Here is a 25905-nt window from a genome sequence, read left to right as displayed (position 1 = left end):
AATGCTATCGCCAATAAACTGCAACTTGGATCACTACCTATGAGATCTTCTCTCAAAACTGCTCTATAGAGGAGTTGCACACCCCTAGCTGCCATTGCTATTCAGAATGGCCTGAAATCAAATGTATCATTCCGGATGACCGCTGCAAAGTATGATCATGAGTTTTGATTATAGTGTGCTGATCTTTAAAGGTGTATTGAAAAGTGTTGATTCTGCTACTGATACTCCTGCTGTTATGGAATGACTCATGCAGCCAACTATGGCTGCAAAGTTTGGTCGTACATGTTATGTATATCGTTTATTGTTAAATTTGAATAACAGTTCCTATGATCACTGTTACATTGTTTTTATAGCTTTATTTTGGTGATTTTGAAAACGTTTTGGTTTAGCCATGTTTGTTTGTTGTAGTACAGAGTTGGCCTGATAACTTTACTCTACACTGTCTTATGGTTGTTATTGTTTGACTTGCATCCCACTGGGATTTTTGCACACAGCGTTGAAATACGGTGCTTTTTCTGGAAGACTTTGCTGGTTTTTCCAGGATTTTTCTGTTAGCGTGTAGTCACTTTAAGATGTTCCTTGTTCATCTTTTTGTTTTGTTGCGGTTGCACCCGAGTCAAGAGCCTTTGCTGGTTTTTCCAGGATTTTTCTGTTAGCGTGTAGTCACTTTAAGATGTTTTCTTGTTCATCTTTTTGTTTTGTTGCGGTTGCACCCGAGTCAAGAGCCGCATGGCTCACAGGGGCTATACCTAATAAATGAAGCTGAAACTGAAACTGCCTTACTCAGCACGATTATCATCTGCCATGAGTCTTCCACGACTGGATAAATACCTGCCAGTGCTGTTGGCATGTCTTGACACAGTTCTGCGATGCTGCGCCTTGCACAATGAACTGTTCATGGTCCACACCGCCTCCACGATGGTCGTCCGCTCGGGTCGCAGTCACGCCCTCTTGGCTGCCCATTCTGTCTGGTGACGTGACCTGCCCGAGCCACCAATTGGCAGTTCGATATATGAACCTTATGGCGGCGGCCCTGGGGTCCCGAATAAACGGAAGTCAAAATCGTACTTTTATTTATTTATTTTTGGCAACTCCGACGCACCGCCCACCTGGCGTGGATCATTCTGCTGTCGCGTCGTCCAAGCGCAGCGAGGACGACGCGACAGCAGAACAAATATTTGATTAGCACATCGTGGAGAGCTCGTCGAGAGGAATAGCCGTATCGTTTGCCTTTCAACAGATGTATAATGACGTCGCAACGCAGTTTATGCGAGAGCCGGGGGCTTATGGGACCCCGGGGTCCCGCCATAAGGTTCATATTCCGTTTGGGAAATGTGTTGTGCACGACCTTTATTGTTTCGCTCATGGCTCAGCGTGGAACTTGTGGACTTGTTTGAAAAATAACGTACACCCTGCAATTAAGTTACGCTTGTGCAAGATACACTCGCACTTAAGTTCCTGATTGGAACGAGAAAAACACCTTTAATTTCCCACCGTGCGTGCGTGCGTGCTAGAGACACCATAACAAGAAAATGTATCTCACAGCAGCTAATGACTAGCTGGGTGCTGGTGGAGCACACCTGTAATCCAGCACTGTGGAGGCAGCGAGGGTTGATGGATCACAGAAATGTCGTGAGACCTCCTTCCTGTGGGTGTCGAGGTGCCACATGCCCCTGGATTGCCAGGAGGATGCAAAATGTGGATCCCACCTTGTTCCACCTGTACGGGAGAGTGTACTGCCCCCTTGCTCAATAATCGCCGATAACACCTTCATATATAGAGGACTGCAGAATTTGGGGGGTGGGGGGGGGGATTTTGGCACCGGCTCGCCTCACGTTGCTGCCTTTCCTCCTCGTCTGTGGTTCCACGCGCCTCCGAGTCTGTATACTGCCTTCGAGAGCGAATGAATGCTATGCGCGTTACAGGTGGAAATTGCCGATATGTCGTGGAGCGATGGCACAGTCATTAACGTCCTTTGCAGTTTGAATCCGAAAATGGAAAATATTCCCGGTGTGCAGACTGTGCTTTGTGATGACAACTTCGCCAGCTGCATTCATTACAATGCAGTGCAAAGGGTGATTTGCATGCATAAATGTGTGCAAAGTAGTTATAGTAGTAAAGTCACAGTTTGAATGGCAGTGGAGGATGCCGCTCTGTCGACGGCACCAGATCACATTACAATGCTCATAAATGTGCACAATAACAATCGACCTTATTTTCCTGCTCCAATGAGCATTTTTAGACAAGTGCAAATTAGTTTTAGAGGCCTAAGCGGTGGTTGTAATTACACATTCCTGTGACTGGGGCAACAATTTTGATAGGGCAACCATTGTAAACTTCCCCACAAAAGTTAGACTACATTTTTCTTTATGAACCCAGAATGATGATGAGTCAGCCCCTGACCAGGGTTTGAACTGGGAGCCCTGCCAATTGTGAGGAGCTCTCTACTAATGAGGCATGTGCCAGTTTGCATGCGTACAATACACGTGTGCAAAGTGCTTTACTTAGCCAAATGGTAGTTTGAATGATTAATTACAATTGCTGAGATTGCGCAAGATGACAATGGAGGTTTAAAAATGATGTATGCCATCCCATTATAACACCACTTAATGGTTACATTAAGTGATGTTATAATTGTTTTACATTGCAGCTTTAAAGAAATTAGAAGAAAAAAAATTGATCTCATTTTTCTGCTACAAAAACGATAACAACTGCTCGTCCGACAGCAGGAAAGGGAATTGAAGCTTAAATGAAGTGAATCTGCTGATCTCTGGTAGTTGCTGAGAGGTTGATGGATTACGGGAAGAAGGGACCATTTTATCCATACAGATATATCTCTTATCTGTATTAACGAATGTCAGCAAACATTGTGCAGTGAAATGAACATGTTACACCTTGATAACACATTTGTGGTCATCAATCCAGGTGACTAAATTCTAATCTACACTATAAATGTTATTTATATATTTTATATATATAATTCGTATTATTATTACTCTAGTACAAGGGTTAAACGTGTCGAGGACGCTTTTCCTACACAACAATGGTCCGGTTTGTAATCGCACGAATTCCGCCGCGTGACTGTGCAGGAAATGCACCATTAAACACTGGAGGTGTTGCACTTGCAGTGCTGTCACGCGTGTACATCTAGCAGTGGTGTACGGCATTCCCTCGATGTTCGCAAGGGATACGTTCCAGAGAGGCATATTTCGCGGGTAATGATATTGTCCTTCATTAAAAAAAAAATGTTTTTTTACCTGTTTATGAATTACCTTAAATACATACATTAATAAGCTTTTAAAAACATGAAAATTAGCATAACACGAAAACATACAAAATCGGTTATAATGAACATAAGCTTAATGAAAAAAATATTGAAAAGGATTAAATAGTAGGTTATAAATTATGATGATGCGCATCCTCAAATTAAAATCCCTCTATCTCATCACTTTATCGCATTACATTATAGCCAAAAATCGCAGATAGCATGTGTGTAAATAACAAGGGAATACTCGACACAACGAATTGGCCCATCAAATAATATCGACGCTTTAGCTCGCGATACATGGGTTGAATCGTGTGCGTTAACATTCGACGTTAAATTAACGAGTTCAGCTTACCCATGTGTCGCAGACACTAGGGGCCGCTACATTCTCTGTAACGTTAAACCGATAATGGTTTTAATCGATTTTCTAAACTCGAACGGTGACATATTAATTGAGCGTCTGAGCACTTAGTCATCGGTTGAGCCTGTGAGTAAAATCGGTGAACTTGAGGTGTACTGTGTGTGCTTAAACACACAAACGCATGTGCATTCTATACATACTGAATGTCCAGTGTTTTAAGTTTTTATTCAGGTGCAGTATGTACCATCCATTAAGTACAAACGGTCTTGGCTCAGTAACTCAAGACTAATGTTCGCCTGTAAATCTGAAATTTGCCACAGGTATATTCAAGTCTATGGCTATAACTAGAGAAATCCAAACACCAAATATTTTCTATTTTTGGCCCTAGAAAATGACAACCCAAGATATTTGATTGCGTTTACTCATAGGGCAGGGTCAGTTTCAAGTCCTAATTTGCTTAAAGTGTCACGCTATAAACACTTTAAAATATATAATTCCTTTCGGCAAATCAAGTATAAAATTTCCTCTCGTGCTGCGTTGATTTCTAGAGATGATAGAAAGTGGGCAAAAACTGCTACCGGCTACTATTGTGTGCATATTTACCTTCACGTCAGCCTGTGAGCAAGCACGAGAGTGCACACACTCCTTTGCATTGCAAGCCACTACTCTGTGCGTCTCGGCATCGCACAGTGGAACCCTCAGAATGTTATGGAAAAAAAACTTACCTCCCCTCCATAGGGCACACGAATAGGACGGAATACCAAATGGTATCATCACGCATGTACCTTGCGTCTTCATTTTCTCAGCTGATATTGTACATCATCCAGAAATTGAATTTCAACGTATATATGTGCACATTTTTGCACAGCCACATGCACAATTCCACAATTGAAGTGTATGCAAACGTGGTTACGTTTAATAACCTCATGTCAGCATCTCTAAGCTAATTGTTATATTAGAGGGGGGGGGGGGGTTCTCAAGCAGGAACTTTGCCCAGCTGACTGCAGGGGCCTTTGTGCCCAGCACGCAAACATTAGGCAAGCTTATTATGTTATCATAATTTAGTAATTGTATGTAACTTTTAAATTTAGCAGGCATGTATCGTCACACTGGCAACCAAAGAGCATGCCCTTTCAAATGTTAATGTCTTTTATGGCAGGTGGTATAATGAGATAGGGGGCGTTATTAAGACTGAGCAGCTCCAAAAGGGTGGTCAGAGCGCTGAGCCGACACTGCTGAAATCCTGTGTTTGAATCCGTGTAGCTGCTGGTGAGTAAACTGGATTCTCACATGTGATGAGTTCAATGGTTGGAGCATAGCCATCAATGACTGCACACAGAAACGATCATGTAAAAACAAAACAAAGCGGTTCTTCGCTTTAATTCGGCTAAATTTCAGGCCTGAGATTGCTTCACACCGCCTCGACTCTCATGCTACAATCTCACTGCAGTGTGTGTGGAAAAGTGCGACCCCCCACCCGCCAGAGTGTAAAATAATAAAGGGGACACTCGACGGATTTTACACGGCAGAGAATCTGTGAAAATTATCTTCTGGAGCCATTCTTCTGTACAAACGGAGCGGGGAGTGGGGGGGGGGGGCACACCAATCTTGCAGTGCTCCCGCACACCCCCCCCCCCCCCCCAAAATTGCCTGCTGCTGGATGTAATTACCAGCGGAACGTCACGGTAGTCAAATTGTCAATGTTGTGGATTTACTGTCCAACACACCGGTGGAGTGAAGTAGTCACTAATTGACGCGTTCTGTTTACGTGATAAACATCTTACCGGCTGCGTCGGGTGGTGGAGGGTTACGACAACATTTATACTCACGCGATCCAATCCCAAAACACCTTCGTTATGAATAATATTGGTCAGCGAAAGCACGCTACGTGTTAAACCGCCGTTTTTTTTTTTTGCAACAACAAAAAAATCGAGTACATTCATATAATGAACGTTTCAACTATTTGCCCTTGTTTGTCAACAGGTGTGTGGACCAATCCCGACACTGGATTTGCCTGGAGGATCCATTTACGTAGTTGGGGTGAGCCACAGCTCTGTATGCACACAACGCACGCAGCCAACGCAAGAACGGCCGAACTCCCGCTATGGCCACTATCATTCTCAGGAGCACTTCAACACGATGATGAATAATTCATCGTGGTTGTACGTGTACTTCTACTGAATGTAGGGTGTTCTTTGATTTTGCTGTCTCTATAGCTTGATGTTTAACCCTTGCGTTCATTTACAGGAATGCAGCGAAATGTGAAATACTGTTGTTTTTATGAAATACATACATATCTAATGGAAATGTGTGTGACCACAACTTCCAATTATAGAATTTGGACAATGCGTTGTAGCTTGCTTTTGTTAAACAGCGCAAGCTGTAACAGAATTTGGGTGCACTTCGTAGATTGGAGTCGCAGTTTCGGGTGAAATATTTAGACAGCCCTGCAGTGATCTGTCAGAAGCTTGACATTTGGAAAGTTTAAATGTACTGTGGAATGAAATTTGTAAACTGCAGTTATATATTTTTTATTATTATAGGGTGCTTCAAAAAAAGTGTTTTAACACTTTTGAGATTTTGCAACAATACCACGTGGCATGTGCTGCTGCCTTCGGGCTCTGGAGACCACCTGGAGAAGATTCCAGGCCACGTGTTGACAACGAAGCTACAGTGAGGGAAAAAAAGTATTTGATCCCCTGCTGATTTTGTACCTTTGCCCACTTGCAAAGAAATTATCAGTCTATAATTTTAATGGTAGGATTTATTTGAACAGTGAGAGACAGAATAACAACAACAAAACCCAGAAAAGCGCATGTCAAAAATGTTATAAATTGATTTACATTTTAATGAGGGAAATAAGTATTTGACCCTTCTGCAAAACATGACTTAGTACTTGGTGGCAAAACCCTTGTTGGCAATCACAGAGGTCAGACGTTTCTTGTAGTTGGCCACCAGGTTTGCACACATCTCACGAGGGATTTTGTCCGACTCCTCTTTGCAGATCTTCTCCAAGTCATTAAGGTTTCGAGGCTGACGTTTGGCAACTCGAACCTTCAGCTCCCTTCACAGATTTTCTATGGGTTTAAGGTCTGGAGACTTGCTAGGCCACTCCAGGACCTTAATGTGCTTCTTCTTGAGCCACTCCTTTGTTGCTTTGGCCGTGTGTTTTGGGTCATTGTCATGCTGGAATAACCATCCACGACCCATTTTCAATACCCTGGCTGAGGGAAGGAGGTTCTCACCCAAGATTTGACGGTACATGGCCCCGTCTATCGTCCCTTTGATGCGGTGAAGTTGTCCTGTCCCCTTAGCAGAAAAACACCCCCAAAGCATAATGTTTCCACCTCCATGTTTGACGGTGGGGATGGTGTTCTTGGGGTCATAGGCAGCATTCCTCCTCCTCCAAACACGGCGAGTTGAGTTGATGCCAAAGAGCTCCATTTTGGCCTCATCTGACCACAACACTTTCACCCAGTTGTCCTCTGAATCATTCAGATGTTCATTGACAAACTTCAGACGGGCATGTATATGTACTTTCGTGAGCAGGGGGACCTTGCGGGCTCTGCAGGATTTCAGTCCTTCACGGCGTAGTGTGTTACCAATTGTTTCTTGGTGACTATGGTCCCAGCTGCCTTGAAATCATTGACAAGATCCTCCCGTGTAGTTCTGGGCTGATTTCTCACCATTCTCATGATCATTGCAGCTCCATGAGGTGAGATCTTGCATGGAGCCCCAGGCCGAGGGAGATTGACAGTTCTTTGTGTTTCTTCCATTTGCGAATAATCGCACCAACTGTTATCACCTTCTCACCAAGCTGCTTGGCAATGGTCTTGTAGCCCATTCCAGCCTTGTGTAGGTGTACAATCTTGTCCCTGACATCCTTGGAGAGCTCTTTGGTCTTGGTCATGGTGGAGAGTTTGGAATCTGATTGATTGATTGCTTCTGTGGATAGGTGTCTTTTATACAGGTAACAAGCTGAGATTAGGAGCACTCCCTTTAAGAGTGTGCTCCTAATCTCAGCTCGTTACCTGTATAAAAGACACCTGGGAGCCAGAGATCTTTCTGATTGAGAGGGGGTCAAATACTTATTTCCCTCATTAAAATGCAAATCAATTGATATCATTTTTGACATGCGTTTTTCTGGATTTTCTTGTTATTCTGTCAGTGGGCAAACGTACAAAATCAGCAGTGGATCAAATGCTCGTTTCTCTCACTGTATTAACATTACATTTGTTACCATGTTAGTACATTATCCGTTCTTTCTCCATTAAAAACGATAGTCCCAGATAAGTGTTAAAAAAATTTGAAGCACCTGTATTTTTTTTATTTTTCCCAAGAAAATTATTCCAATTGTGCAATTGGTATCATACCATGAGATGAAAAGTCCGTTCAGATATTTTTTGTTATGAAACAGCCCACAGAATGAGATACCACAGATCTTTCTCCCAGACTCCCTGTAAAGTCAAATCTTATACATGCTCGGGGAAATGTACTTTATATTGCACCCTTCTATAGAAGACGTTTGTTTGTCACATGGGAGAGCTTGAATTTGCTCCCAAATTAGGTAAAACTCGTTTAATATTACGGATTTTAATATGTACAGTGTAATTGGTGATCAGTCTGAGACCATCCACTCACTACTTTTGAAAACTCGGTTTTAATCATGAGTGGCTGCTCAGATTTGAACTCAAGATGTCAACAGTGCAGGATCAGTACTCTCACTGCTGTGTATCGTACTACTGTCGTTCCCGGCCATATCTAGTGCCACACTCAACTCTACAAACGGCTACCCTCGTTACTTTGCGTCCAAACTTGTTGCTCGATTTGCCACTACACCTGCAAATGAAACAGCTCATAGACACTTCTACACTCCATCATTGTATCCTTTTAAACCCTATCTTTGTCCCATTACTTCACCAGCACTCCTTCCAAACTTCATTCTGCTCTTAAAAATAACACCATCTGTGAGCTACTGCTATTCGTCCAAGGTTCACCGCTCTTCATCCTTTCACAGAAAATACTTGTGCAAACTATTAATTCTACTTTTCTTATTTCTGGGTGGTATTGAGCTTCATCCTGGCCCAAATATAAAGATCTCGTATAATTCTGTAGATTTTTTCTGGCAGGAAAGGTGTTGATGTTCTACATGTCAACATCAGAAGGCTTGTGATTAAATTAAGTCAACTAAAACTAGAAGTGGAAAATCTTGACTCGGACATTTTTTGCCTAACAGAAACATTTCTCACTCCTGCCGTCAATGACTTGCAGCTTACGATTGACAACTACAACGTTTTTCGGCTTGACTGAGGATCTAAAGGAGGTGGAATTGCCATCTATGTTCGTAATACTATTGCATGTTCACCAGCTCACTCCTTGTTTAAAAAATGTTGCTTTGAAGGTTTGGCTCTCAGAATAACGCTTCCAAAAAATTAACAGACATTGGTAGTGTGCTGCTATAGACTGCCTAGTGGGAAGGATGTTGAAGCTGCATCTGCACTGAGAGAGCTTTTTGGGGGCCTCCCTAAAGGTGAAATAGTTTTAGTGGGTGATCTAAATTGGAATTGGCTAAACCCGCCGGCCGTGGCCACAAATTTTACAGATGAATTTAATCTGTTTCAATTAATAAATGTTCCCACAAGACCCAATCTAAAAAATCCGGGACAGTCATCTCTGCTTGACGTCCTATTGGCAAATGCCCCTCACAATTTCACACTGACTGGTGTTCTGGGTAATAACCTTAGTGATCACTCCTTCATTTTTGGTGTGAGATCAACAGCTAGACCCAAAGCCCCCCCTAAATTGGTTGAGAAGCACTCTATGAGATACTTCAGCACTCAGGCATTTACAAATGATGTGCTTCACTCGGATATTGGCAAGGTCTGTGATATCCCCAACCTGACTACGGCTTGGGAGACCTTCAGGTACACGTTTCTCCAAATTCTTAACAAACATGCTCCGTTGGTTAGTTTTAAAACTAAAGGCAACCGCCCACCATGGTTTGATCCTTTGATTACAAAGCTCATGAAAACTAGGGACAAGGCTTGGGCATGTGCTCAGAAAAGTAATTTGGTCAATGACTAGCTAGAATACAGGATTTTAAGGAATAGATGCGTCAAAAAAATACGGCATGCAAAAAATGCCTACTTTTCCTCCACTCTCCTGGAATCACATGGAAATGCCAGGATTTTCTGAAAAACAATCAAATGTATCGAAAAGGCATCCAAAACAGACAATCTGCCTGTTGAGCTTAACCGAAATGGGGAATATTGTTCAGATCTCAAAAAAATAGTTGACAATTTTAACCTTCATTTTTCTGAAGCTGGTAATCTTTTTGATAATGTATTGGGAGTCACCCCTGCTCATGCAAATTCCTACACCCCTGTCCAAACATTAAACGAATTTAGTTTCCAGCCAATCCACGAAAGTAATGTTCTGAAACAACTGTCCTACCTCAAAGGGTCCTCCTCTACTGGAGCAGATAGTATTCCCGTCTTTGCTCTACTAACTGTTGGTCACCTAATATACAAACCTATACTCATTGGTTTTTTCGGTAAAGTCACGTATGTAGAAATACAATAAAATTATATTAAAACAAAAAACAATCACGACGTTTCGATCACAATGCAAGCGATCTTCATCACGGAGGTAAATACAACAAAAAGATGAGAGACGAGAATTCAACAAACCTGAAAAAACATTATGTGAAGCACATCCAGTCAGGCCAACAACACAGTTAGACACTTCCTGTTGTTGGCCTGACTGGATGTGCTTCACATAATGTTTTTTCAGGTTTGTTGAATTCTCGTCTCTCATCTTTTTGTTGTATTTACCTCCGTGATTTGTTCTTGACACCTGATGAAGATCGCTTGCGTTGTGATCGAAACGTCGTGATTGTTTTTTGTTTTAATATAATTTTATTGTATTTCTACATACGTGACTTTACCGAAAAAAACAATGAGTAATTTTATGCAGTCACGAAAGCTTTAATACTTTATTAATACAAACCTATAGCCCATATTTTCAACCTGTCCATCAAAAAAGCATCAGTTCCTCTAGAATGGAAACATTCCTATGTCCGTCCACTTCACTAAGGGGGCCCTAAAGATGATCCAAATAACTACCGACCCATCTCAATTTTGTCCCCGTTGATGAAAATTTTTGAAAAATTATTGACCTACCAAATTAGCAGTTTCCTGTCCACAAACAATCTACTACATCTAAAACAATCTGGGTTCCGAAAAAAATACAGCACTACATCTGCTGCATTAGACTATCTGAATCACATTTACAGTAGCCTTGATAATAAGCAGTTCTGTGCCTGTCTTTTTCTAGACCTGTCCAAAGCTTTTGATACAGTAGACCACAACACCCTGCTTAGTAAACTAAGTTGCCTCGGTTTTTCCGAAAACGCAGTAAAATGGTTACAAAATTACCTCTTTTTTTCTCGCACCCAAACTGTATTCACAGATGGTTGGAGGTCAAACAGTGTTAAGATAACAAAAGGGGTTCCACAGGGTTCCATCCTTGGCCCCCTTTTGTTCTCTCTTTACGTCCATGACTTGGGCACTGACCTGGATCATTCCAGGGTAAATCTTTTTGCAGATGACACGATACTGATTACTACTGGCCGCTCTCCGGATGACGTGATTGCTAAGCTACAGGGTGATTTCAACAAGCTACAACATCAGCTAGTTGCTCTTAAACTAGTCCTGAATACCTCCAAAACCAAGGTGCTATGCTTCTCACCAGGACTAAAGCAGGAAGTTATTTTTCCCCAATTACATTCCTTAAATAATTGTCAAATAGAGCATGTCAAGATCTATAAGTATCTTGGGGTCATCCTGGATTCAAAACTGAATTTTGAAGATCACATTGATTATATTGGTAAAAAGACAAAAATAAAAATTGGTTTTCTGTATCGACACAAGCACTGCTTCCCCCCAATGTTCCGTTTGAAATTGATAAAAGCTACCATACTGCCTCTACTTGACTACTGTGACATCGTGTATAAATCAGCCCCAAGTACTGTACTGAAGAAGCTTGATTCCATCTATCACTCGACCTTAAGATTTACATTAAACTGCCCATATAGGACTCACCACTGTGATCTCTACCTTGGGTCAAACTTAACATCTCTTCATGTTCGACAGCTTGTGCACCAGATCTTATTTATTCACGATGTACTTACAAAAAAATCCGCAGACTACCTGCTGGATCTCCTCTCTGTTTCAAAGAACAAATTTTAACTCAGGTCTTCGCTCATTTACCAGCTTCACATTCCCTATTGCCGTACAAAAACTGGAGGAAGGGCCTTTGCTATTGATGCCCCCAGAGTCTGGAATGCTTTTGCCAATAAACTGCAACTTGAATCGCTACCAATGAGATCTTCTCTCAAAACTGCTCTAGAGGAGTTGTACACCCCTAGCTGCCACTGCTATTCATTGGCGTAAAATAAAATAAAATGTTTCGCTCCGGATGACGCTACAAAGTATTATTTGTATTTTGATTTAACGTGCTGATCTTAAAGGTGCATTGAAAAATTTGATACTCCGACCGATGCTTCTGTTGTTGTGGAGTAACTCATGCAGCCAGCTATGGCTCTAGGATTTGGTGTTACATGTTATTTATGTAGTTTATTGTAAAAATTCGGTCACAGTCCTTGTGATCACTGTTACGTTGCAATTATGGCTTTATTTTTTGGTGATTTGGAAAACGTTTTTTGGTTTGGACATGTTTGTTTTGTTGTAGTACGGAGTTAGACTGATGGCCTTAATCTAAGTTTTTGTGGTTGTTGTTGTTTGACTTGCATCCCACTGGGATTTTTTGCACACAGCGTTGGTGTACGGAGCTTTTTCAGTAATATTTTTGCAGTTTTTTTTTCCATGGATTTTCTGTTTGCACAGTCACATAGTCACTTTAAGATGTTTTTCTTGTTCGTGTTTTTGTTTTTTTTGTTTGTTGTGGTTGCACCCGGTTCAAGAGCCGAATGGCTCACAGGGCTATACAAAAATAAACTGAAAAAAAAACTGAAACTGAAACCAGGGACCCTCCCAGTGACCTCTCTCTGAAATAATCTGCAGACACAGAGGTGGCGGAGCCATATCCCTGTTTATATATAATATTTATAGCTTTAAATTCAATTTCATTTTCGAAATAACTTTCTTCAGACAGCACTTAATCCAGCACTTGTGACACAAGTTTGTAGATCAGATTGTACTTGTTAAACTCTCAAAGCTGCTGGGCTGTAAGATAGTGACCAGGAGATGGAAATACAGCAAATGGGTTGGAAACCCATCCATGCATACATTTGTTTTGTTTATTCCTGTGTGTGTGTTCCTTTCTTCTTCACACAAAACACTCATTGATGGAATTAACCAAACATTACTATGCAGGACCGGCCTCAAATAGTGTTTGAGACTCGGTGAGCCTTTCCAGGGGAAATAAATGATGTTATTATTGTTCACAGATATGTATACTTATACGTACGGGCTGGTTGAAAGGGTATCGTAATGAGCAACTGTGTGCTTAAAATGTGATCATAATCACGTGCAAAAAAATTCCTTTCTTAAAGTCTGACATCGTCTTGACATAGAGTACGCAGGAAAAGAGTAGGGGAGGGGTGCGGGGGTACTAATAATGCATTCTTTGCATAAGAAAAAGTCTGATTTGAAGAAAAAAGCTGACATGGCAATTTGAGTCTGTACAATAAATTTTATTAATAGCAGTTTGTGCCTTCATTTCATTTCAATATTTTCTCAAGGTGCTTCATCTGCATGACAATTTAACACGCTCTCCCTCAAGTTCAGCGTTCCCAACCCTCCTCTATTCTGATCCCCAGTGTAATGCCACTTTCGCTCGTTGATGTGGCGAGTACATTATTGGAAGTGTTTTCATTTTGGAAGCCAGAGTCCCAAGTTAAATATATGTCAGTACAATCAAGCACGCACGGCAAATATTGAACGATGTTTTCCCCATATGTGCTTTACGTCTGCCACGGTCTTCTTTTTTTATGGCTTTTGTTGATCTTTTTTGAGAAAGTATGGGCAGGAGGGGAAGGAGGCGGCGTTTGGGAGGGGTTATCGTTCCAAACGCTGCTCTGGGAAAACCCAGACTGAGCGTTAAGAGAGGAAAGCAATAATATCCCCCACTACTCGCTCCCTAGCCACAACCCCATATAGGATAGGCTGCTCTGCCATTCAAAGTCATTTACTGTTTTATTGAAGAACATGACCACGCAGCACTTGACCTATTCCGACAGCCACCTGGCCAATTGGGATTAGTATGATGGGCAGCTAAAAAAAACTGGTTTTACGTCTTGTTTTTGCCCACAAAGTAGATACGTCGCTAAAAAATGACTTGATCACAAGCGAGAGATGTATGTTGTTAAATAAAAAATATCATCAGCCTAGATAATGGACAAACATTTGTTTCCAAGCATATGTGAAAGATGCAACAACAACTACAAAAATGACCGTAAATTGCATTAATGCCCCTATCGTGCCAGAATTTACCGCAGCGAAGATTTAGTCGCATGCTAACGAACTCCTACAATAATACCAGTTAATCTGTGCAACCCCCCTTCTCGTTGCATGTAAAAGGTTACAGGTCAGCGGGTCACAGATTTATGCCCCATACTGTCAAAATGCAACCCGATATTTTGCGCAGTAAAATACAGTAATAGCGGCGCATAAAGGACACCGGCGACACTTTATGCATACATTTCGCAAGTTTGCACCCCCACCCACCACCCTGAATGTAACCTTGGCTCCCTCTTTCTTCCCTCCACCCCCCACCAAATTGATTAGGCGTCCCCGCTGATGCGAACAGCCTCCTCTTCCTCCTCGTGTGCGGGATTCGTCAAGTTAAGGACCCTCTGTACCTGACGGACACTTTCTCTGGTAAGCACAAAACTAACAAAATTGTTATCTCATCTGAAAAATGCTTGCAACGGCAATAGGTGCACATTGTAGGCGTTTCTCTGTACCTTTAGCGTTGATATCAGATTTAATTATTAAATTTGTTTAGAATGTTTTACAGCTACCGTTTTATGGTGGGGGGGGGGGGGTGAGGGGGGGGACGGAGCGTTGTCACAGTCGTTTGTACGCAATGTTATGAACCTGTCGGCCTGAGTTTGAGTCCAGGCCAGGTCTGACATCATTGGTGAGTCGTATCGGGCTGGTTCAGATACCAAACCCCCACTGGCCAGCTTAACCACTCAACCACACAAGCTAGCGCGCTGAAGTACGCTCAACACATTTATTATAATACAGCGTGCTTGGAAAGGCCTTCAGAAGTGGATTAACAAAGGTCTGTAAATTTTTATTTACATGTAATTACGTACATTTATAATGTATTTACATTGATAGAATGTTAAATAAAACAATACGTGACTTTACCGAAAGAAGCAAAGCGTAATACAGGCTATTTAGATCGGTCTTATGCAACCGTGCCTGAGTCAAGAGTGTGATCTTTGAGATTATTTTATAGAAATTATGTTTTTTGGTCATTTTGGTGAACTCATGAATCCAAGCAAAGTCCATAAATGTAAAGTGTGAAACTTATGTGTTTGAATTTGGCCTTTGTAAGTGACCCTTCATTAGATATTCTTTTTGACCTTTTCATAAAGGGGAATTTTAATATATGTCATTTAATTTACATAATTTACATGAAAACATAGCCCTGCATGGTGAAAGAGATACGGTACTTTTTTGCATTAAGTGTGTGGAAGTATATTTGTTGTCAATGAGAATTATTCATAACGATAATATCATCGGGTGCATTGCTTGAAAGTGACGTTGTATTTTTTTAAAAATCCCATGTAACATGCCATTTACAGGCCTTAATGTATAATCACGTACGGAAGCATATTATACGGAACTTTTCCTTGGATTTCTTGCTTGCCTTCAAGAAAGAAGTAATGAATCCGATCAATGGACCACCTTATTAATTTCCAGTCGCTGATGTACAATCATTTGGTTGTGCTATATGCATGGGTCACCGTTCATCATGATGAACTTGGATAAATTGGACATTATCCAAGCCTGCCTTCTGCTGAAGACAAATCCAATAGCAGATATATGATTTGGACTCAATATTATTGAACATTTGGGAGCCATACACTGTAGAGAGGAAAAAAACTCAACTTATACCACAAAATTATTCTGCGGTTGCACGTAACATCACATTTGTTTATTATGCATTGTAACTTCTCATGCAGGGAACCACAGTGAAATAAGCTATTATTCAAGCCTGGAGATTTGAGGCCAAAAATGTTCATTGGTCTATAAATCGATGTGATCCCAATGAACGTTTTTTGTGCCATATATATGCAAGAGGGTGGAGCAATGGTGCAACGATTAGCACTTTGTTCTATACACCCAACCACCTGAGTTTGATTCCTGGACAAGGCTAAAATCAGTGTCGAGTAATGTTTGAACTGGTCCTGAGACCCCCCCTCACCCCTTCACCATACTTCACTACACACTGATCTGTACGGTGAATTATGGTCAACAAACCCACACATTGACATGGCTTGGGGAGCCCTTAGTCCATCAATGTATTGTTTGTTATTATTATTATGACATGCTAAATATGTTGTTTTAACACAGAATGGATGGGCATTCTTGCGAATATATGAATCACATTTAGATTTCGATTTGAAGCTTTCGTGACTGCAAGGATTCATCTTCTTTGGTTCTTTCGGTAAAATCACGCTTGCGTTGTGGCCGAAACGTCGTGAGAATTTTATTGTGTTATTTTATTATTGTATTCTCATTCTACGTGACTTTACCGAAAGAACCAAAGAAGATGAATCACATTTAGGTCGCTACATTTAAAAATGTCTATGCTAAATGTTTCAGCTTGGTTATCTACTGATGCTGCCATCTTTATACATTACTCATCATTCATATTATAGATTACGTGTTAGATTATATTTTTCGCAGATCTTGTTTTAAAGCAAAGGTGATGTGCTAATGGCTACTGTAACACTTGATGAATTGAGCCGGTTTGCCTCAATCCATCTTTCAGTTGCGGTGGTGTTACTGACATCTCTCAGCTGCGAATAGGATTTATACATCACAAAACTAATCACAATATCCAGTGTATCTGCTTAGTGCCTTACCAGAATACACCAACATTGATTGGCTAATTACAATACATATTTATTGCCTTGTGCTCTAACGGCTTGTTATGAGCAGATAATAATAACAACAGTTTAACACGTAGGCTGATTAAAAATCTATTATATAATTACAATAAACCCTCCTTCCCCTCTGATCTCTGCACCTGATGGATTCACAGGGATGACGTCATCTTGCTCTATTTAAGACCGGAAACAGATGGATTGATTCACTATTCTGGCAAATCGCCCAATGGTTCTGGATGTAATTACTAGCAAAACGTCGTACTCCTCAAATTGTAAACGTTGTGGATTTACTCTCCAACACAGCAGTGGGCCGAAGTAGTAACGAATTGGCGCGCTGTTTACGTGACGAACCTTATTGGCTGTGTCGGGTGGTGGAGGGTTACGACACATTTATACTTACACGATCTAACCCAAAAACCTTTATTATGAATAATAACATCAATAATAATGTATATTTATATCACACCTTAATATTAGGAGCGTCTCAAGATGCTGAACGTGCGCTCTCTGCATCGAGTAAATTTGGACGAAGCGCAAAATAACAGAGATACTGGCCACCGTGACCAAGCGCGCTGTACAATTAAAACACAACTTGAAAATATTGTTAACATTTAATTAGATATTAAAACCAAAGCACACCATCTGGCCGTAAGATACAATAATTAGGAAACAGTTTTCCATGATGCCACGATCACACACAACCATCCCAAACAATAAAATACACCGTTGTGAGTACAGCATTGTGTTCCATAATACAGGGGGGGGGGGGGGGGGTTGGGTTGCTTTGCAGGTTTTCAGTAGCGACAGTGACAAGGCTACAGACACCACAACTGCAGGACTTGAGAACCGCTCCTGTGGTTGATTAGGCACCACGTTTTGCACGTTTAGGTCTCTGTAAAAGAAAAAAAATCCAGGATTTTCAGAGCTGCTAGCAAAACCTTGATAGTTATCTGAGCGACGCAGAGTTGCAAGTAGTTTTTTTGTTGTGAACCGTATAATTTTGAGCGTGCGTAAACATAACGGAAAACTATCCACGTATATATATCCTTAGTTCTTTCGGTAAAGTCTACGTGACTTTACCGAAAGAACTAAGAATATGAATTACTGCAGTCACGAAAGCTTCAAATCAAAAATTTTTCCGCGTATAGTTTACAAACTACGCCAAGGTGTAGTGTGTGTTATATACTCTATCGTTATCCGACTACAATTCTGCTCCATTTTGTTAAGCCACAGGAACCTTTGCCAAAGGAGGAAAACTTCCGGTGTCATTGTTTCATCCTTGTGGGGGAAAAAAAAAACCTGACACAGGGTCGTTATTTTACCATACTTCGCCACGGTGGTCAGTGGTTGGTTAGAGGGGGCAGGGGACAAGGACCAGTTAAGATATCACTGGCTGCTTGATGTTACCTTTCTCCCGAGAAGCAAACTCACATTGGCAGGGTTCAGTGTGCCTATTGTAAAAATATAAAAAATTAAAGTGGCCTTGTGGCTCAGGGGATAGCCTGAGCTCACACCATTGAAACCCTTGGTTTGAATTTGGGCATATCAGAATCATAGACTAGAAGAATCTGATTAACTATGAAGCTCATTTTCACAGATGCCCAGTGGAGGCTCCTCAAAAAGTGACATGGACAAAACGAGGAAGGATGCAAGAGTAAGATAGAGAAAAGTCACGTCAATGAAAAATAAACGAATATTTATATAACAAGGAAGTAGAAATTGCAACAAAACAACAATAATAAACCAAGACCGCACCAAGACAGTATAATCTTTTGATTATGTTTCACTTGATAATTGAATTGCTGATAGCCATGAGTAAGGTTTATTGTTTCAAATCGCAGTTGCAAATCACAGCTGTTCTACCATTCTACCCTGTATTTGTACTCAATGGGTTTTCTTCAAGAGCTTTGAATTAACTCGAGAAAGAGTTTATTTTTCAACGCACACATTTATATAACTTTTTGTGTACATTTATAAACTTCTGCGAGTGTGTTTGTTGATTATGATGTGCGTTTACCCGTGTCCTCAAAAAGTCTCCTTCTTGTACGAGTTGTTCCACGCCTGGGGAATAAGCCAATTCGGGTTTGACAAAGAAATATTATGCCCAGTCGGCGATCCTGTTGTAATTAAATTAAAACCTTTTAGTGAATTTATACAAAAAATATTTCCAAATATATTGTCCTCGGGACTGCCAATCTCTTTAAAAACAATTTAATAATGCGATTGTTCCATCATTCCATTATGCATCCCTTGAAATCGCTTCAATAATAATTGATATTTGACGTAATTTTTTATTTTATTTCACCGTTGCTTTTTTCATAATTATATTCTATTTTTGCAATTGGAGGCACCATAATGAGATGAAGAAATTCTCATTCGGGACTCTCGCAAGCGAGTAGTGAATCGCCCCAGAAGATGATATTACATAACTACTTCAGAAGTAACTTCGATAAACCTATTTATCCGCACCAAGATCATGTCTCACACCTGTACCTGACCGGGAAAGAGTTGTTCATTGCATGACAATCAAGCAAAAAAATGTTTAAATCGCAGACCGTGAAATTAATCCAAATTAACATCAGAAACAAATGTTATTAATGTGACGATTTATTGTGCATTTGTTGGTGACGAGGCTGAGCTCTTCAGCTCACTGCGATTGACAAGCAAGTTTAATCGTGGGCGATAGGTGGCAAAGTTTTTGCTGCTGCAGCACCAGTGTCTTGGAACAATCTCGTTTCTTCACTCGGCCTTGTAAATATTCCTGAAAAATTATCCTTAAACAGAAGATTAATAACAGCCACATTTGCCACTGCAATATAAAACTATAAACCTTAATCATGGTATCAGCAATTAAATTATGAAGTGCAACGTAATCAACATGAAACAATAATAATAATAGGGTTTCCCCCCTTTTTCCTGGCAACAAAACTGAAACCTTTTTACAAGGATTCGTGTTTGCATTAACCACAATACTTGCAGTCAAAATGCAAACAAAAAACACACTCTGATAATATATGCATTGTCTTTGAAACTGATTGGTTCACACCAGAGACAGCTTTCTTTTGAGCCTTTTGGAGTCATCTGGTCTAGCACCAATTATATTTTGGTGCTGGCAAAGGAGGTCTAATGATAAACATGAAACTGTCTTGGTGCAGTCTTGGATTATAAATATTATTGTTGTTTTTCTGCTTTTCCCAAGCTTACAAATGTATAGAGTCGTGAAATTTGTACTTCCATGTTATAGCAATATTCATTTGTTTTTGATTGACTTGACTTTTCTCTATCTTACTCTTGTATCCTTGTATGTTTTGTTGATGTAACATTTTGAAGAGCCTCTACTGGGCATCTGTGAAAAAGAGCTTCATAGCTCATCAGATTATTCGAGTCTATGATTCTGATTCAGAAATTCCCAAATTCAAACCAAGAATTTCAATGGTGTGAGCTCAGTCTGTCCCCTGAGTCGTATGGCCACTTTAATTTTTTTTTTGCTTTTAAAGGAGAATTATTGTTGTGTGCATATATTTTGTCATTGATATTTGCTCAGAAATTGCTGCTCATGACAAAAAAACATGTTTCTTGGAACGCTTCCAAACATTGTATTAAGACGCATCATACGAATTAGGACATTGAGTCCAAATATGTATTTTGGAATGCAATATTGAAATATATCCCCTGGAGTGCAGCCCACGTGGGTAGTTATATATGTGAACGTTGAATGTAATACTGCACAATAGCAGCAAGCACATGCCAAATACATGCTGACGGAGAGAAACTGCATTTTAAAAAAGCAGTATGAATATCCGATACTGGCATTCCATTCCATTGTACTGTCCTGTCCTTCGTACCGAGAACGTGCAGTCCTCCTTCAGGATAAACACCCCTACATGTTGCAGACCTATAATTGTAATGCTTGAAGTGATATCAATTTTGTTAAGAGAAAGTGTGGTGGTATTCACTTTGGTCTGGATGGTAGTCCTCACACTGGTTATAATTTGATCCTCATTTTGCTTTTAGCATCATGTCATGAGACAAGGTCCATTCGGAACGGTCAAAGAGCAGTGCCAACCCTGCGTTAGATAATGGGCCACAGAAGCATGTATGACAGAACTACGTTTGAGATCCCTTCAAGGGACCTATTATCCACACGAGTGGGCAGCACTTTTCCACTTGCCCTCCCACAGCATCATGCCCATTGCATCACAGTCAAATTAATACATATATTTTTGAAGTCTCAGAGGTGGAATTTAGTCAAATTAGATACAATACCAAATGTATCTTTTTTTGTGCAGTCTGAAACATCGACTCAAGCAACTTAAGAAATTAGTTTCATCACAGAGAGCTGCCCAGATTCGAACCCATGATCTCAGTGATACCAGCTGAGCACTCTGACCTCTGAGCCATCTGGCTTCATGAGGTGCTGCTGCATTTTAATCGATGCAGTGCTGTGGAGTTGCCCTGTCTTTAACTGCCTTGAGAGACTGAGGATTAATCAGGGCAGGCCAAGATCAGTATGTTCCACTCCTACTTGCTGCTGAAGACGTAATCTGAGAGCGATTGAAGTCTGTAAAAAGGACAAATTGCTTTTGGGGGCAATTCTGACCAAATGTATCGTAAAATTACAAGGTTTATTCCTAATGTATAGATTTTCAATAATAGCACGGTGTGGATTAGATATACGGTTCAACTGGAAAGTGTTTCAGTAGTCAGTGTTTAATTTACAATCATTATTAAGCTAAATTGAATTACTGTTGTTAATTCGATACTTAAAAAAAAAAACCTTTACCAATGTATAGTTGTTGAGGCGATTATTTTAATATTTGTTGAATGTATGCTGGTAAGGGGGTGGGGGAAGGGGGGAGGAAATGCTACAACGGTGGTGTAATGGGCAGCACACTGGACTTGCTTTCAATATTTCAGTGTGGCAGTTGAAAGGATGGAGCAAGTTTCCTAAATGCCCACACCCTGCCACCTCTATCCACCCAGCGGTATAAAATGCGTTCAACATTTGAATCGATCGACAGGTCGTGCGTGTGCGTTGTGGCGGAACTGTATCGGTTACTTCAGCCTCTTGCGAGATAACTGACTTGCGTGGAGAAGTAGGCCAAAATACTCAAAAGGGAACATTTCTAGAGCTGCCTTTAAAACGAGGTGGGGTTTATATTCTTGGTTGTTTCGGTAAAGTCACGTAGAAGGGAAACAATAAAATAATAAAAATATAAAAAATAAAATTCTCACGACGTTTCGACCGCAACACAAGCGATCGTCATCAGGTGTGAAAACCACAGCGAGAAAATTTGAAAAATTTTGCGTGACTTTACCGAAAGAACCAAGAATATGAATCCCTGCAGTCACGGAAGCTTTAAAACGAAACAGAGGTGGGTTTTTTGGTTTTGTTGCCAGCAAGTTCCGTGCACCAGTAATTGCTGGGCTGTGCCGTTACCTTACATTCTTGTGATGAATCGTGTGGCTTTTCAACTTTTAGGCAGGTTTTATTTCATGCCATCACTGTGTTTGCAGTCTCAAGATTACGCAAAAGTGTTTTTCATTTGCAACTCGCCCACGTCCCATCAGCGTGTTTGTGTAACATTTTCCAAGCCGATTTCGTTCTTGACCTATTTATTAGACGAACGTTTTGCAACAATGCCGCAGCAAAGTGTCACATTGTTGCATCTTGACGGTTTGTTTTTGTGTTAGAGTGGCAACATGAAGACTCCAGGGTGCATCTAATCATCATTGGTCCAGAGGTTAGTGCTGGCATGATAATCATAATGATCTATAACAATGTCTATCCTCCACTCATTGCGACAAATCGGTAATATATATTTTTTTAAATGAAGACACGTGTTTGTGAGTGTTCTTGCAATGTACCAATATTATGCAATGGAATGCAATGCACCTATGCTGGCAGGCTGCATTTTCAATCACAGCATCTAAAATAAAACACGATTCAAGTGCACTAATTTTCACATTTGTTACACAGCTGTTTGCATGCAGCGTTTACCTGAAACCAAGATGTATAATGTACTACAAAGACTTTCATTGACTGCCCCACATATGCACAAAATGAATAGAATGTAGTGAAACTCCTATTTCCTGCGGCCTAATGTCCGCATGGCCGATCTACGATACTTCCTCCGTCATCAGCAGATCGGCAGTATTATCTGCGACTTTCGCCAATGAGGAAGACTTCAAGATCTGCCGCTGTACAGCAGAACTACAAAAATCCACATCGTTGATATGGGGAAAACCGCACCATGGAACCTGTAATCCGCCACGAACCGCGGAGGCTAGTGCTATAGACCACTAACTATAGGTGAGTGTTATAGACCACTAACTATAGGTGAGTGTTATAGACCACTAACTATAGGTGAGTGCTGTAGACCACTAACTATAGGTGAGTGCTATAGACCACTAACTATAGGTGAGTGCTGTAGACTACTAACTATAGGTGAGTGTTGTAGACCACTAACTATAGGTGAGTGCTATAGACCACTAACTATAGGTGAGTGTTGTAGACCACTAACTATAGGTGAGTGCTATAGACCACTAACTATAGGTGAGTGCTGTAGACTACTAACTATAGGTGAGTGTTGTAGACCACTAACTATAGGTGAGTGCTATAGACTACTAACTATAGGTGAGTGCTGTAGACCACTAACTATAGGTGAGTGTTGTAGACCACTAACTATAGGTGAGTGCTATAGACTACTAACTATAGGTGAGTGCTATAGACCACTAACTATAGATGAGTGCTGTAGACCACTAACTATAAGTGAGTGCTATAGACCATTAACTATAGGTAAGTACTGTAGACCACTAACTATAGGTGAGTGCTATAGACCACTAACTATAGGTGAGTGTTGTAGACCACTAACTATAGGTGAGTGTTGTAGACCACTAACTATAGGTGAGTGTTGTAGACCACTAACTATAGGTGAGTGCTATAGACCACTAACTATAGGTGAGTACTGTAGACTACTAACTATAGGTGAGTGTTATAGACCACTAACTATAGGTGAGTACTGTAGACCACTAACTATAGGTGAGTGCTATAGACCACTCACTATAGGTGAGTGCTATAGACCACTAACTATAGGTGAGTGCTATAGACCACTCACTATAGGTGAGTGCTATAGACCACTCACTATAGGTGTGTGCTATAGACCACTAACTATAGGTGAGTGCTATAGACCACTCACTATAGGTGAGTGTTGTAGACCACTCACTATAGGTGAGTGCTATAGACCACTAACTATAGGTGAGTGCTATAGACCACTAACTATAGGTGAGTGCTATAGACCACTCACTATAGGTGAGTGCTATAGACCACTCACTATAGGTGAGTGCTATAGACCACTAACTATAGGTGAGTGCTATAGACCACTAACTATAGATGAGTGCTGTAGACCACTAACTATAGGTGAGTGTTGTAGACCACTAACTATAGGTGAGTGCTATAGACCACTAAGTATAGGTGAGTGCTGTAGACCACTAACTATAGGTGAGTGTTGTAGACCACTAACTATAGGTGAGTGTTGTAGACCACTAACTATAGGTGAGTGTTGTAGACCACTAACTATAGGTGAGTGCTGTAGACCACTAACTATAGGTGAGTGTTGTAGACCACTAACTATAGGTGAGTGCTATAGACCACTAACTATAGGTTGGTGCTGTAGACCACTAACTATAGGTGAGTGTTGTAGACCACTAACTATAGGTTGGTGCTGTAGACCACTAACTATAGGTGAGTGTTGTAGACCACTAACTATAGGTGAGTGCTATAGACCACTAACTATAGGTGAGTGCTGTAGACCACTAACTATAGGTTGGTGCTGTAGACCACTAACTATAGGTTGGTGCTGTAGACCACTAACTATAGGTGAGTGTTGTAGACCACTCACTATAAGTGAGTACTGTAGACCACTAACTATAGGTGAGTGTTATAGACCACTCACTGTAGGTGAGTACTGTAGACCACTAACTATAGGTGAGTGTTGTAGACTACTAACTATAGGTGAATGCTATAGACCACTAACTATAGGTGAGTGCTGTAGACCACTAACTATAGGTGAGTGTTGTAGACCACTAAGTATAGGTGAGTGTTGTAGACCACTAACTATATGTGAGTGCTATAGACCACTAACTATAGGTGAGTGCTATAGACCATTAACTATAGGTGAGTGCTGTAGACCACTAACTATAGGTGAGTGTTGTAGACCACTAACTATAGGTGAGTGCTGTAGACTACTAACTATAGGTGAGTGCTATAGACCACTAACTATAGGTGAGTGTTGTAGACCACTAACTATAGGTGAGTGCTGTAGACCACTCACTATAGGTGAGTGCTGTAGACCACTAACTATAGGTGAGTGTTGTAGACCACTCACTATAGGTGAGTGCTATAGACCACTAACTATAGGTGAGTGCTATAGACCACTCACTATAGGTTGGTGCTGTAGACCACTAACTATAGGTGAGTGCTGTAGACCACTAACTATAGGTGAGTACTGTAGACCACTAACTATAGGTGAGTGTTGTAGACCACTAACTATAGGTGAGTGCTATAGACCACTAACCATAGGTGAGTGCTATAGACCACTAACTATAGGTGAGTGTTGTAGACCACTAACTATACGTGAGTGCTATAGACCACTAACTATAGGTGAGTGCTGTAGACCACTTACTATAGGTGAGTGTTGTAGACCACTAACTATAGGTGAGTACTGTAGACCACTTACTATAGGTGAGTGCTATAGACCACTCACTATAGATGAGTACTCTAGACCACTAACTATAGGTTGGTGCTGTAGCCCAGGATTTTTCCCCCAACGCTGGGAGATGTACCTTCTCATGCTCAGTCCCAAAAAACTCCAACATCCTCTGCCACCGAACATCCAAAATGCTCCAAGTGTCTCTCAATTCCATTGTCTTCATACTTGCCTTCCTATAAAATGGATTTTTTTTAATACAATGTTTCTTTATTTATTATTTATTTTAATTCACTACTTACCCTTCTTGTGCTATTCGTCGCGCACGGTTGCACTTTATTTTGCGCGCGATTGCAATTTACTTTGCTCAGTCAGTGTTAGCCGCTGGGATCCTGACCCGTGTCTTTTACCTTTCCTGTTG

The 25905-nt window shown here is 40.8% G+C and overlaps 1 protein-coding gene across 6 annotated transcripts in view; it reads left to right on the top strand.

The window, feature by feature from the left end:
• The window catches only part of GLT1D1 (glycosyltransferase 1 domain containing 1), an 86302-nt gene that overhangs the window by 24226 nt on the left and 36171 nt on the right, over positions 1-25905 (top strand). For 5 of the 6 annotated variants that reach the window (XR_004402376.2, XR_004402375.2, XR_012937453.1 and 2 more), the window contains 3 exons: positions 5610-5666; positions 14435-14527; positions 22471-22520. Coding sequence is in view for 3 of the 6 variants with exons in the window: in XM_032947212.2 (XP_032803103.1) it covers positions 5610-5666; positions 14435-14527; positions 22471-22520 (200 nt within the window). In the remaining 3 variants the exon portion in view is untranslated. The remainder of the gene's footprint in view (positions 1-5609; positions 5667-14434; positions 14528-22470; positions 22521-25905) is intronic. The other variant, XM_032947210.2, reaches the window with a different exon arrangement.

The sequence above is a fragment of the Petromyzon marinus genome, chromosome 5 (genome assembly GCF_048934315.1).
Source record: "Petromyzon marinus isolate PM22_M1 ecotype Great Lakes invasive population chromosome 5, UKy_Petmar_22M1.pri1.0, whole genome shotgun sequence".
Lineage (NCBI taxonomy): Eukaryota > Metazoa > Chordata > Hyperoartia > Petromyzontiformes > Petromyzontidae > Petromyzon > Petromyzon marinus.
The sequence above is the reverse complement of the archived record's forward strand: the minus strand, read 5'-3'. Positions and strand labels throughout refer to the sequence as shown.